The sequence below is a fragment of the Dama dama genome, chromosome 18, assembly GCF_033118175.1.
Source record: "Dama dama isolate Ldn47 chromosome 18, ASM3311817v1, whole genome shotgun sequence".
Lineage (NCBI taxonomy): Eukaryota > Metazoa > Chordata > Mammalia > Artiodactyla > Cervidae > Dama > Dama dama.
The window spans coordinates 97962734-97978557 of NC_083698.1; the positions used below are offsets into that span (position 1 = coordinate 97962734).

Genomic DNA, 15824 nt, shown 5'->3' on the forward strand with positions numbered 1-15824 from the left:
TCTTCAAGTATAAGAGGAAAAGCATAAAACATGAAAGTTTCCCCTTGTTCATCATAACCCCTCTTCCCAGAACTAAACCCTGTTAACAATTTAATGTGCATCTTCCACTCTTCTTTCTGTACATTTGCGAGTATGTGTGATGTGTGTATTTTAACAAATAGCATCTTTAAATTTTTCTCACTTGTCTTGGAGAAGTTTCCGTATCAGTGGTCTATATTTTTTAAATGCAGATGTAATATTTCACAATATAGCCATTCCTTAAGTTACTTATCCAGTGACTCTTAATTGTTCTTGTTTTTGGTGTGCAGTATGGCAGTGAAATGCTTGTATATACATCTTTATTTACGTTTAATTCAACCATTGTCAAAAAATCCAAACAAAATATTCAGCCTCACAGCAGTGTCTATATATGAACTTTAAAAATGGTTAACTTGTGGGTTATGCAAACCTGATCTGTGTTGGAGTTTCAAAAGAACAGTTAAAAAGCACTTAACAGAATCAGCTTTGTTAAACAGTAAAACATAAAATGTTGGGAGGTTGTAAGAGAATTCTGTTAGCACAATCAGGTATAGTTATTTGATCGACTTCATGGAAAAAATGGATTTAGGATGGAGAGGGCAAAATGCAGAACTGAATTTATCCATTTCCCCAATAATATAAGAATTTAAATGTGCATTCATTAAAACACCAAGAATAAGTTTGTGGAAAGAATTTATAAAGTAAATTACTTGTTAAATTTAAAAATTTTAAACTCTTCCTGTGGCTTTCATCATAAGTAGTTATTTTAGGTTAAAATAAATGACCAAACATTTTATTTTGTTCAGTTTGAAGCTCAGCTATTTCAAAAGAGAAGCAATAGCAACAGAAAATATCCGTGCACTTAGTGTTCAAAGCACTATTGCACCATCAGTGATGGAGTCAGGTCCATGCTTAGTCATGGTGTGGTTCTACCTTGCTTGGCTCTGGTGGCTTTTTAATTACATTACTAGGGTCATGAAGAGCATTACTGTACTTTCCCTTCACTCAGTTTTACAGTGGCGGTAATTGTTGAGTTTATTTTGGCTTGTTAAATACTCATGTGCTCAACATGATGCCAGTGTAAGTGCTTAGTAATGATGTTACAGACTGAAGAAAAAACATGACTCGTATCTAGAATTCTGAAAATCTACCTTGCTACACCTGTTGTCCTGATAGGTCCCTGAAGAAATAAGCACTGAGGCTATTGGGCTGGGGGGTTGGGGGGAGTTATCATTATAACTAGGCTCTTTGAGCTCCTACGGCTTTGGCCCCCACATCTACTTTGATGAGCTAGACAAGACTAAAGCTGCAGATGCTTTTAGCCCACCGTAGTGAAAAACCCAAGTAAGTCTTCTTCCTGGAGGAGAGGAGTGCATAGGGAAAAACAGAAAAGAGTAACTCAAAGCAGTTAAGAAGAAAGGGAGCCTCCAAAAGGAAAAAATTCAAGGAGAGGTTAAGAAGACCTTCCCTCTCAGAGCTCAGACCAATTTTGCCCTGGGCTCCATCTTAACCACCCTTGCTTAATTAAGTCCAGGAGCCTCTGTGCCACATGTTCTTCTCTGTCCAGTTTTGTTCATTCAATAAAGGTTAAATATTTTAAGCATTTTGATGTACAGACCCAGGTATGTAGTGGATAAAGTAGAAAAAATTCTTTATCCTTGTGGAGTTCACATTTTCCCTTCCATAAGTCCCCTACAAGGCATATATTCCCCCCAGCTGTACTCCTTTCACCCAAATTCCAACTTTGCTATAGTGAAATAATTGGATCTTTTTTTAGTGTTCATTTTGTTCTTGATCCACGTAGTTGCTTTTCTCTTGATTGGTTGTGTGGTGTGAATTTAAAGATAGAGGCGGGCAGGGGGAGCCTGGAATTCCTGCCAAAGGGTAGTATGGGTGGACAGCAGATGTTTAGGTTAAGCTCAGTGAGGCAATTAACATGTTTTTTAAAACAGATTTTAAATATAGTTATGCACAAGATAAAAATAAGGGAGATTGCTGAAGTAAAGGCAGTAGACAGCTGCTTTGAATATCTGTTGTATGCAGAGCTTTCTTAGATGTTATGGGGGATGATTGTCAACTAAAAATACTAAAAGATAAGTTAGTACTGAAATAATTGGAATTAACATAATAAAGCAGAAGAGGTGTTAGACCAGAAATCTGCTAACCAGATTTCCTAGTAAGTACCCTGAAGAAGTCAGTCTTTATGTGCTTCAGTTCCGTTGTCTTTGGAATGGGAATAAAAGTAGATCAGCTAGTGGTTCACGACACTGTACATTAAAAACTTATGGGGGACTTTTACAATTCAGTTTTTGGAGGTTAGGGCTTGGGCCTATTTTCAGAAGCTTCCACTGATAATATTTAAATCCAAGTTCAGATTCAGAACTGCTCCCAAGATTGAAGGCATTTCCAACTCTTGACATCTTAACATTTGATGAAGTAGGCATAGCATGAACAACTATATAGCTGTGGAAATATATGTAAATACGATTGTTGGGATGAGTAATATTAAGATATTATTAAATCAACAGGCTAGTGTAACAGAGGGTAAGAACATTCTTTTGCCATTCTTTCATTCCTTTCTTATTTTCCTGCAATTTTTTTAAAGAGTAGTAAGTGTTTTTCTAGTTTTGGGTTGTTTTTTGTTTTTTTTTTTAAATAAGCATTGCCTAATAAACAGCTTTGAATCTTTTGAAAGTTTCTGTTGCTGTTTCTTCTCACTGGAAAGCTCCTTAGTTTGTTAATCCCTGGACTGATGGTTGAGAGTAAGCATTGGAACCTGAAAAAATCTCAGCATCCTCAGCATCACTGAGGATGACACTTTAGTAGTCCCCAACCTTTTGGATACCAGGGACCAATTTCATGGAAGATAATTTTTCCACGGACTGAATGTGAAGGACTGGTTTCAGAGTGATTCTTGTAGGGAGCAACCTAGATCCCTTGCATGTGCAGTTCACAGGCCGGTTCCCACTCCTGTGAGAATCTGATGCCACCTCTGATCCAACAGGAGGTGGAGCTCAGGTGGTAATGCCAGCGATGGGGAGCAGCTGTAAATACAGAGGACGCTTGGCTCACTCACCCACTGCTCACCTCCTGATGTGCGGCCTGGTTCTTAACAGGCCATGGACTGCTTCCAGCCTGGGGGTTGGGTTCCAGCCTGCTTTAAACCATTAGTGTGATGGCTTTTATAATGGTGGTGAATAGTTCTTATTATTTCCCAAAGGATAACTTTGAGGACATTGTCTATATTTTCCCATTCGTTCCTTTACATAATTAAGAAGCAAGGTAATACAGTTTTGAGAACCTTTTTTTTTTTTTTTTAAAGATAGTCATAAAATCTCAGAGTTGGAAAAAAGACTAACAGTTACCTGATGTTCGAATTCTTTATTTGGGTACCCCAAAGAAGTAGTTGTCTAAACAGTATTTGAATCTCTCAGTTACCTGGAAACTCAAGTAACTGCGAAGAAAGCTTGTCCATCTTTTGAAAACTCTAAGCATTAGAATGTATTATGTTAAGAGGACTAAAGTCTGACTCTGGAGTTCCTTGGGGCCATAATACAATCCACATCTGTTTCATATTAAAAAGTTCAGTTGACTTTTCACATCTTAATTCTCTAGTTTAGTTACATCTGTTCTCTGGCTATTTTGCATAGCTTTGTTTTGAGACACTGATTTATTCATATCACTTTTGAAATGTGTTAGCACACAGAATGTGTGTTTTGGAAGAGAGGGACTTGCTTTTAAACCAGCCTTCAGTAAGAGTGATCTCACTTGCTCATATTATATCCTACAAATTACTATTGTATCACTTAAATTGATCTCAGTCATGCCACCCTGTAACCCTTACTCTGGACTAGCAAGTTTTTTAATTTGTCTTATCTTTTTCTTATACTTAGTTATTTATAAATTTGATTTTTTGGTGTAACTGTGAAGGTGAAAATAGTAGTCACTTAGTCATGTCCCACTCTTTGTGACCCCATGGATTGTATGTAGCCTGCCAGGCTCCTCTCTGTCCATGGAATTCTCCAGGCAAGAATACTGGAGTGGGTTGCTATTTCCTTCTCCAGGGGATTTTCCTGACCGAGGAGTTGAACCTGGGTCTTCTGCATTGCAGGCAGATTCTTTACCATCTGAGCTACCAGGGAAGTCCTTTAGAACTTTGTACTTATTTCTTTATATTAAATTTAATCTGATATATCAGTATTTTTTAATCTTAATCCAATGAATTCACTATCCTTTTTAGCTTGGGATATTGCACAGAATTGTTGATCATATCCTTCTATATGTCTAGGTGGTTGCAAAAATGTTAAATAGGCAGAGTCATTTTTAGATAATATATACAGAGGTAAGACCCAGACCTTCGTGCTATAGATATGTTAGTCCTGTTCCCTGCTACTAGAAACTTCCCTCTTGAGTAACACTTGTTTATATTTTCTTAAAGATCTGCTTTCTAAATCTGTAAAACTGAAAGACTCTTTTCTTAGCTTTCCCTAAGGTTAGTCTGCTTCCTCCCACTTTTTAGAGCCAGTTGGAATGTAGCCTCATCAGAAAGGGCTTCTCTGACAACCTTATCCCAAGTAGCTTCCCCTAGTAAATAGGAGTGTTACTATTTTGCTGGATCACTTAATGTTGTTCAGAGATACAAATATGGTTTATTATTTGCTCCTCCTCTTCTAGAATGTCAGCTCTGTGAGGTCGGAGACTATATCTTTGTTGTTTAGCGCTATGTCCCTTGCACCTAATATAGTGCTTGGCACAAGTTGGGTACTCAGTTGAAGGAATGACTTTACTGCTGCAATGTTGTTTTGTAGTTTTACTTTATATATAGTTTGTGTAATATATACAAAAGGAACATTTAGCTTTTTGAATTACTGTATTCCCTTTTACACCCTTATAGAGATTCTGTGACATTCCAATGATGGGATAGCATAACTCCAATTGGAAAATCTGCTGTGCTCTGATCACCTTTAATCACATCTAATTATCTTTACAGCAAGCCCATTTTTTTTTTACACAATGTGCTTCTAAAAGGATTTCATGAAATATCTTATCAGTTGCCCAGATACATGTAAAAATGAACATATTTTTAGAAATTTTTGTCTCATGTGAGGAAAGCTTCGAATTGGGTGAAAAAGTGAAAGTGTTAGCCCCCAGTCCTGTTGGACTCTCTGACCCTGTGGACTGTAGCCCTCCAGGCTCCTCTGTCCCTGGAGTTTTCTAGTCAAGAATACTGGAATGGATAGCCATTCTCTTCTCAGGGGATCTTCCCAACTTAGGGATTGAACCTGGGTCTCCCATATTGCAGGCACGTTCTTTACCGTCTGAGCCACCAGGAAAGGTAAACAATGTCTACATAGAAGGTTTCTACTAGATTCCTTATTGAAATAAATACCTACTTGGTATAAATAAATACCAAGTAGGTATTTATTTTCCTGCATATGCTAATCATATTGGGGATAGATACTTATTCTTTGTCAAATTGTTATGGGTTTTAATAAATTACCTCTTTCCTAGTTCATCTGGAGTCTTGTCTGGAATCCATATCAAGATTACCAGTCTGTTGTTTGAGGACTCCATCTTTATTTGAAAATTAGAATGTTACTCATAGAGTACTGACTATAATTCAGCAGTTTGGTTTACACATTCTGCTAGTTTGATTTTAAATTTATCTTTTTTTGTGTTAAACAACCAAGTGAAATATGTTTTGAGATAGAAGTGAGAAGCTTTTTTCAGTTTCTGACAGGCTTTTCCTTTTCTATTTGTTCTTAAGTACAAAAGTAATCATGATTCTCATCTGTTGGTAGATAGAATTCATGTGGGTTTTTTTGGGTACCAAGTTTTATAGTTGTCTGTGAAATTTTGCATGATTTGAAAATCCATAAATAAAGAAGCATCTGTATGACTCAGTAATTATTCTGAAGAGAACTGTGATTATTAATTAATTTTTGAAAAAAGTATTTTCTGTTTTAATAATATGTGTCTTTTTTCCTCCTCCAGAGAATGGATCTTGGAGAATGTCTGAAAGTCCATGACCTGGCTTTAAGAGCAGATTATGAAATCGCATCCAAAGAACAAGATTTTTTCTTTGAACTTGATGTATGTCATTTTGTTTTAACAAGTTAGATTACCTTTTGCAGTATAATATTTTGAATATAGATTGATATTTCTTAGTGGATAAGCCTCTTAGCAAAATGATCTTTTTGTGGTTAATACAAAGGGTGGTTTAAGGGAAGTCTGCAAAGAGTCGGACACACAACCGAGCAACTAACACACACAACACACACATGAAAGGTAGTACTAAATTTAGTAAGATTATGTGCTTTCTTAGCTAATGATAATTTTGAAAAATATGAGATGAAAGCGTGTGAAAGTTGTGTAATTCATATATTGATTTGAAAATTAAGGATATTCTTCCCAATTAGGTATTTGTGATTAAGAAAATACCATCTTAAATGTAAACAGCTAATTTCTAGTGTATATAAAACCCTTTAATACTTAACTGAATTTTTATATTCATACTTTTTTGTATCTATAAATATACATATAAAGAGAGGGAAGATATTAAGGACAGTGGTTTTTTTTTTAATGTGTGTAAGAGAAGAAATACTAGAGGAAATAGAAGATGCTATATAGGTATCTAAAAGGCTCAAACTCTTTATTCTTTTTACACAAACATGAGAGTAGTTGGGAGTTTTTTTTTTTTTAAAGTAGGAAACATATCAATCAGCATTACATAAAACATACTGTTGACCATAAACCTTATGGTATATATATATATATATTTTTTTCTTATGGTATATTTTATCAGTGAGGTAATAGATGGTTTATTTGGTTTGGGAGAAAAGTAGTAAATAGCCACCACCCCACCCCCACCCCATTTACTTCTCTGAACTTCCAAGAATTTCTGCTAATGGAAATGAAGTCATCTATGTAAACATAATTTTAATATGGGGCTGGAGCAGTTGGGGAAATGCTTTAAGTGAATTTGTTATGATTTAACGCACACTGGGCATAAAATACTGCAGAAATTCACCAACATCTAGTTGTAAGGGTGTGGGGTTTTCAGTCTTTTTCTGTTATGGTAAGTAATAATGCATTGTGTTTATATATAGTCAGGTATCTACAGAATAAATTCCTAGAACTAGAATAACTCAGTCAAAGAGCAGTTTTGCCAGGTCGGTCTCCATGAGAACGATCAATTTATACTCCCACAAGTATGTTTGAAACTGTTTCCCATATGCCACATAGTGTGTTGGTCATGATTTCCTTGCAGCTTGAATAAATGAAATGGAATATAAGTATAATTTTAATTTGCATTTCTTATTATAAGTAAGTTTGAAATTTTGTCATGTATTTAGGATCTATTTATATGCCCTTTTCAGTGAACTTTTCAGCGTACATTTTGTGTCTGTGTGGGGGGTGCTGTTTACTAATCTTGGATGTTTGTGGGTTTTGTTGTTGTTGTTGTTTTAATTTTTGCCATGTGGCATATGGGATCTTAGCTCCCCAACCGGGGATCAAACTCACACCCCCTGTAGTGGAAAGAGGGAGTCTTAGCCACCAGACCACCAGGAAAGTCCTGGATGTTAGTATTTTTCTACTTGATTTGTACTAAATAGCACCTTATATATGTGATGAAAATTAGTCCCTTGTCTCAGATAAGGGTTTTTTTCTATTTCTTTTTTGGGAGTTGTGAGTTATGCAGAATATTTGTGTAGTTTATTAATTGTTAAAAATCTGTTAAATTAAGTCAGAAGGCCTTCCCTGTCCTGCTGTGATAAGAATTCTATTTCATGATTTCTTCTGGTATATTTATGGCTTTGTTTTATGTATTTGAACCTGTGATTAAATTTATTCTGTTACAAGGAATTGAGGTATAGATCTCACTTTCTACATAGCTGCTTAGTTGACCCAACACTACTTATTGATTAGTTCCATCTTTTTTTAAAGATAAAATTTAAGTTAATTAGAGTTAAATAACTATTTCTTTTTCATCGCAGATAAAAGGTTTTACATTTTCATGAAATGCATGGGTTAAATAACCATTTTTAGAATTTTATATGTGTCTAATAAATTTATATATTTAAACATTGGAGTTTTGAATTAGCTGTATTTCTGCACAGTAAGATATGAAAGTCTAAGTTGGTTGGGTTGGGAATACATCTTTAAAGTTTAGTTTTATGTGAACTGTTATTTATTTATAGACATATTAACATATGCCTGATAAAATCTATGTAAATACTGATGTAGATTTTTGCAAAATTCTCAGTGGTTTATTCTTTGAGAAAAGAGCAAGTGTTCCTGATTGTAACATTTTCATTGTGAAAAATTTGAAGAACACAGAAAAACAGATTACTAAAAATTATCCATATATTCAGAAATTGTTAATATTTAATGGATGCTCGTCCATTTTTCTAGTGCTTTTTTATTTTACAAAATTGGGCTCTTGCTGCGTATAACATTTTGTAACTTTATTTACAAATGAAGCATGAACATTTTCTTAGGTCCTTACATGTTCTACTAACACCTTTTTTAAATGACTGAAGATTATATTTCTACATGTTACCTGGATATTTCCCCATTTAACACTGTGAAGAACATCTTTGAATATTAATTTCTCCATATACCTTTGATTACTTTCTTAAAATGGATTTCTAGAAGTAAAAGTTACTAAATCAGGGCATATTGTTAAGGCTTTTGATAAAGATTACCATATTGCCTTTTTATTGAGGCTGCACTGGTTTGTGATTCCTTTAGCAAAGTATGAGAGTGGCAGTTTCCTTACAGCCTTACATTTTCTGGGAATTTTTTGTTTGTTCTTTTGTAGACTTGATAGATGATGATAGTGGCTTTCAGTTTGTAGTTGAACTCACTTTTATTTTTTTTTATCCCCATAATAGCATTTTAAATAATAAAGTACAATTTTTGAGTAAAGATATTTATGGATACAGTTGATTTTTCTTACAGTAATCGTCTTCATTAAACTTTGTAGGCTATGGATCATCTGCAGTCATTCATTGCAGATTGTGATCGAAGAACAGAAGTGGCTAAGAAAAGATTAGCAGAAACTCAAGAAGAAATTAGTGCTGAAGTTGCAGCAAAGGTAAGATGTTCAATTATTTCATTAATACAAAGTAGTTTTTCCTTACTATACTTTGAGGTATACTTTTTATAACTTTTTATTTTTTAATAATTATATTTATAGGAGATTGCAGAGACCTATGTAGAAATTTTGTGTACTCTTCCTCTAGTCCTCCCCTATGTTAACATCTTACACAATTATAGTGTCAAAGTCATGAAGTTGATACTGGGCCAGTCCTTACATTTTATTCACATTTCATTAGTTGTGCATGTGTGTGTAGCTGTATGCAATTTCAACACGTGTGTAATGGGTAACTACCACTGTAATTGAGTTACTTAACTGTAGCATCACTACAGTACTCCGTCATGTTACTCCTTTATAGGCACACTCATTCCTCTACTTCTCTTGCCCTTGGCCACCACTAACCTATTTTCCATCTCTGTAATTATGTTATTTCATTGAATATTGCATAAATGGCATCATGCAGGTTGTACCCTTTTGAGATTGGCTTTTTACAGTCAGTACAACTTCCTTCAGTTTCATACAAGTTGTTGTGTGTATCAGTAGCTCATTCTTAGGCAAAAATGTTTTGTTGTGAACTTCTGCATAAAGTAGAAAAAAAGTACAGTGAATCCCAATGAATTCAAAGGCATCAGTCTTCTGCTGTTTTATTATTTGAAAAGCAGATTGTAGATGTCATATCATTTCACCTTTAAAATATAACCACAAAATTACATTCATAAAGGTAACAAATTTTTAATATTATCTAATACTCAGAATGAGTTCATTTTCCTGTGTAGAGTTGGTGTGTTGAATCAGAGTTCAGAAGTCCACATGTTGACTTTTGCTGATTTGATGACTCACTGCTTTATAATGTTGTGTACCATTCAGTGTAGTCTGGCACATTTTACGAAAATGCAGAATGGAGACAAAGTTACCCAATAGAGTTTAGGTGACATCATTAAATGTAGTGCTCAGATATGTGTGTACAAAGTGACATGGATCCCTTGTCTGAGGAGGGGATTATGTATAACCAACTTTGTCTGGAAGGTTTTCTTAATATGGGGACTGTAAAGATAGGTGTCCTAAAGTACAAGGGATTTCATATGTCATGGTAGGAAGAGATCCATGGTGGTTGGCTAGACCCCAGCTGTATTGGTTTATAAAGCTTTGTATTAGTTATCCATCACTATAAAAATGCTGTCTTAACAGGTTACCTCAAAACTTAAAACATTAAGAATTTATTTAGCTCATGAGTCTGTAATCAGTTACTTAGGCTGTAATTGACTAGACAGTTACTCCTCTAAGCTGGGCTCACTCATGTCTTCCAGTCACCTGGAGGCCAGAAGTCTGGCCTGGACGTATTCTCATGGTGGTAGCAGAGGTGCAGTAGTATCAAGCCCCGTCGTACAAGCAGTTTTAAGCCTTCCCTTCTGTCATATTTGCTACTATCCTGTTAACCAAAGCCAGTTAGTTACATGCCCAAAGTCAGAGTCAGCGTGTGATGGTGTTCACATAGCAAAGGGCACAGGTGCAGGGAGGGTGAAGAGCTTTGGTCACTAATGCAGCCTTTCTGTGGCAGATACTTGAGGAAGATACCATTTTGTTAAAGTAGGACAACAGTGATAATACAGTTGGGAATTTCTTTGAGGAACAAATATCTTGGATTGAGGGAAATTTAGGGAGTAAAGATTATTGGACACTACTTTGTTGGGACTGGGTGTCAATGTCAAATCAAAACCTTTTTTGCTAATTGGCCATACAGGCTGAATACTTATTTTGTAGCCAGAATAAAGACTGTCATGTGCCATTAAAACAATAGGAATGAACTAGATACCCATAACGGTGGTGATGAGGTGGTATATCAGAACCCAAGGAAAGAAATAACCCCAATGGAAAGGGATGGACCACGGGAGAAAGGTGCCATGCTGGCATACTGAATATTAGTAATATTCCGCATGCATATACAAGGCACATTTTCTCATTTCTCACAAACTTTAGAGGTAGGTATTATCCCTACTTCTCAGATGAGGAAGTAGATTCAGATATGGTAATCTGGCCACAGTTACATAGCTGTTAATTGGTTTGGCCATAAACCAGATATGTTGGACTCTAAAGCCATATCTTCACTTTAAAGAATATCTGTCAATTCTTTTCTTTTACTCATATTTGAGCATAATATCTTAGGCATTGGAAATACAAAAATGGCATACAGAGTGATGTGATATAGATAAAAGTAATTGTCATAGAAGATACAGAGATGGCACAAAGGAGGGTATGGCACACTCTGCTTAAGTGTCTTAAGTGAGGGTGGGGTGTGGCTATTGATTGTCCACATAACAGACTGTTTAGTTGGATCTTAATAAATGGATAGACATACACGAGGCAGGTCAAGAAGATAATGGACGATATCCTAGCAAGAGAGAGCAGTATGTGGAAAGTCAGAGAGGAAGAAAACAACAGGGTAAGTTTGGGAAACACGTAACAGTAGATTTGTTGTCAAGTCAGAGAACAGAAAGGGATAGTTTGGAAAGGTACAGAGTGCCAGATTGTGGAAGAAAATGTATTTTATACTTGGATACAATGCCAAAGCAGAGGTTAAAAAGCAATGGTTATATTGAGATCAGTTGTCTCCCTGAACTCACTAAAGTAAAGGCAGGCAGGCTCAAAATATTCTAATGTCCACCAATTCATTTATGATAAAAGTATTAGTTTTATTGCCTTAGATAGCTTAAACATCTTTTCTGAGCACTTAGGAAATGTTTTGAACTTCGGTACATGCTGCTTTTTACTCATGATCTTCTTTTCTGTTTCTTTCTAGGCAGAACGTGTTCATGAGTTAAATGAAGAAATTGGTAAATTGTTGGCCAAGGTGGAGCAGCTAGGAGCTGAAGGAAATGTGGAGGAATCCCAGAAAGTAATGGATGAAGTGGAAAAAGCACGGGCAAAGAAAAGAGAAGCAGAGGTAGTTTATACTTACAGTTGACAGAGCCTCAGCATCTGTACTTGCAAAAGAACATATATTAGATCAGAAATTACTGAAAGTTAAACTAGTTTAAAAGCATACAGCTAGTTTGTGTCGTGCCAGTGGGTTGTATATCAAAACTAGTGGTTGTTCTGGAATTTAGAGTCATTGATCTGTTGAAATTTATAACTGGAAATGAAATTACCTAAACAACGTCTTTCATACACACAGACAGTATTGATATCCATGGTCACTGTGTTACCCTACCCCCTTCTCCATCCTCATGCAACTATTAGTACTCTCCCTTTTCTTCCATCCTCATTACAGTCTGCTAGCACACTGGAAGCCTCCTCTCATTCTTCCTCCACAGCACAGCTCAAAATCTGCTATCCTGCGGACAAAGTTCTAATTTTTTTTGCCCCTCCCCCCGATGTTTTTTAGAAAATCGAATACCTTCAAATAAGATGGTACTCTTCCCTTTGCCATAGTCTACATTGTTCTTAACTGTATCACACCTGGGTTTGATTTGTTCTTATTTCTGTAGCCTTTTGAGGCAGAAGCTTAGAGCATTCCTTTAGTTTATTGATTTATTTTTCATTTTTTTACTTTCACTGAAGTATAGTTGATTTACAGTGTTGTGTTAATTTCTGGGCTTCCCGGGTGGTGCTAGTGATAAAGAACCTGCCTGCCAATGCAGGTTAGACCTAAGAGACACTGGTTTGATCCCTGGGTCGGGAAGATCCCCTGGAGGAGGGCATGACAACCCACTCCAGTATTCTTGCCTGGAGAATCCCTTGGACAGAGAGGAGCCTGGCAGGCTACCGTCCATGGGGTTGCAAAGAGTTGGACACAACTGAAGCAACTTAGCAGGCTCAGCAAAGTGACTCATTTATTACATATATATATTTTTTTTCATTATATTTTATCATGGATTATTAAATATACATATAGTTCCTGTGCTATACAGTAGAACTTTGTTGTTCATCCATACTGTATATACTAGTTTGTGTCTGCTATTCCCAAGCTTCCAATCCTTCCCTCCTCCAACCCCCTTGGATCATTCTTATAAGCACAGCAGTAGCATCTCCCAGATTTTCATATGTTGTGTTTTTATTTCCATTCATTTCTAAAGATTTGCTAATATTGCTTATGATTTCTTTTCTGACTTGTGGGTTTTAAGAGATATGTTTAGTTTTTATTTTTACTGATTTTAATTATGTTGTGGTCAGAAAATATGTTGAATTTCAGTTCTCTTAAATATGTCAGTACTTGTTTTGTGACCCTGCCTATGGCCTGTCTTAGTGAATGTTCCATTTGCACTTGAATGATACTCTGCCTTATTAAATTAAGTGTTTTGTAAATGTCTTTGAGTCAAGATAGTTGATAGATTTTTTTCAACTCATCTATATCCTCTTGGTTTTCCTGCCTATTTATTCTACTGTTAATATTTACTGAGAGGAGAGATTGAAGTCTAATTGTGGATTTCTTTATGCTTTCCATTTAGTCACTTTTTGCTTCATATATTTTGGAGCTCTGTTATTAGCTTAATAGACATTTAAGGTTTATGTCTTTTGATTAATTTAACCCTTTGTTTTGAAATGTCCTTCTCTGTCCCTATTAATGTCCCTTGTTTTGAAATCTCCTTTGTCTGATGTTATTAAAGATTCTGGCTTTTTTTATAAGTTGAAGTTGTATACTGTAAACTATAGAGAAACCACTGGAGCAGAAAAAGAAGTATAACTAATAGCTGACATAAAGTGGAATCCTAAAAAAGTACTTAATCCAAAAGAAAGGCAGGAGAAAAGAAAGACACAACAGGTTAGACATATAGACAATAAATAGTGGGATGGTAGACTTAAACCCAGTGTATCAATAATTACATTAGATATAAATGGTCTCAATAGTCCAATTAAAAAGAGATCGTGAGACTAGATTTACAACAAAAAGAAATAAGACTTAACTGTGTACTAGCTGCAGGAAATCCACTCTGAATACAGAGATACAGATTAAAAGGTTCTAGGATGGGAAAAGGTATACCAAGTAGCCATTCTAGGTAGTTTTAATTTTTTAGTATTAGGATTTCTTTAAATGTAGTTAATGTCAGTCCGGAAAATAAACAGTTTGTGGTACCACCATGACCTCTATGCCTAAAGCCTTTCATTTCTCCCTCAGTGGAAAGAGGAGGAATAATAAGGCACAAAAATTGAGTTGACCTGTCTTGTGCTTTCGGTTTTTCTTTTTAAAAATATTTTATTTTGAAATATTTTAAGAAAAGTTAAAATATCGGGTGAAGAATTCTCCTGTATCCTTCGCACAGACACTTCAAATGTTAACATATTACCGCATTAGCTTTACCATTCTCTTCCTACATCTCTCTGTGTGTGTATGTGTGTGTGTATATTTGAACTGTTTGACAATAAGTTATAAAAATGATGCCTCTTTATCCCTAAGTACTTCGGTGTGTATTTCATAAAAACAAAGATATCTTACTATATAACCACAGTACAGTTGTCTGAATCACGGAATAATATTGTTACAATACTATTAATCTGAAGACTTTTTAGATTTTACCATTTGTCCCAATAATATTCATTTTCAGAAAAGAAAAAAAATTATTTGTTTAAGATGCAGTCCAGGATCATGTATTGCATTTTAGTTGTTATGTCTCTCTAGTCTAATTTAATCTGGTACCTCAGTCTTTGTCTTACATGGTCTTGACCGTTTTGAAAAGTATAGACTTGTTATTCTGTAAAATGTCCTTCACTTTGGATTTGCTCAGTATTTCTTTCCATTAGATTTTTGAGAGGAATACCATTGAAACAATGTCACAGCCTATCAAAGGCATGTGTTGGTGGTTTGTTCACATGTATACCTGTATCTCCTCCCTCTAGAGCCGCCCTCCCAGCCTGCCCCTTAGGTCACCACAGGACACGGTGGTGCTGGACAGCAGCTCCCCACTAGCTGTCTGTCTCACACGTGGTAATATGTGGTTTTGTTGCTAAGTCGTGTTCCACTCTTAACAACTCCATGGACTGTACCCACCACGCTCCTCTGTCCATGGAATTTCCCAGGCACGAATACTGGATTGGGTTGCCATTTCCTTCTCTAGGGGATCTTTCTGACCCAGGAATCAAACCCGGGTCTCCTGCATTGGAGGTAGATTCTACCAACTGGAGCGAATAGGAAATCCCTAGTAATGGGAGAAATGTCTTATTTAGGAAGAAAATATTTGCAAATGAAGCAGCAGACAACGGATTAATCTCCAAAGTGACAAACAGCTCATGGAGTTCAATATAAAAAAAAAAAATCAAAAGATGGGTGGAAGACCTAAATAGACATTTTTCCCATTGCTTTTTAAAAAAAAATTGGTATACAAAAACTGGACCCAAAGTGGAGGCTGCGTTTTTTGTTTTGTTTTTTAAACTTCACTCAGTTATTTTTGGCTGCGTGTGGGCTTTCTCTAGTTATGGGAAATGGGGCTACTCTCTAGTTGTGGTGCAGTGACTGCTTTTGTTGCAGAGCACGGGCTCTAGAGTGCTGGCTCAATAGTTGTGTTATGTGGGATCTTCCCAGACCAGGGATTGAACCGGTGTCCTTTGCTTTGCAAGGCAGATTCTTAAAGAACCTCCTATAGATTGTCTCCAGCAGTGTCCACTTGTATTTCCTTAGCCAAAGCTATGTGGAAACTTGGATATGTCATGCTTTGAGCTGGGCATGCTGCTGCCTCAAACAGATCAGAATTCTGTCAGTATAAGGAAAAAG

At 35.9% G+C, this 15824-nt stretch overlaps 1 protein-coding gene across 7 annotated transcripts in view; it reads left to right on the forward strand.

The window, feature by feature from the left end:
• Positions 1 to 15824, forward strand: part of LUC7L2 (LUC7 like 2, pre-mRNA splicing factor) — a 54601-nt gene that overhangs the window by 25432 nt on the left and 13345 nt on the right. For all 7 annotated transcript variants that reach the window (XM_061165895.1, XM_061165896.1, XM_061165897.1 and 4 more), the window contains 3 exons: positions 6013 to 6111; positions 9008 to 9118; positions 11919 to 12062. In XM_061165895.1, the coding sequence (XP_061021878.1) occupies positions 6013 to 6111; positions 9008 to 9118; positions 11919 to 12062 (354 nt within the window). The remainder of the gene's footprint in view (positions 1 to 6012; positions 6112 to 9007; positions 9119 to 11918; positions 12063 to 15824) is intronic.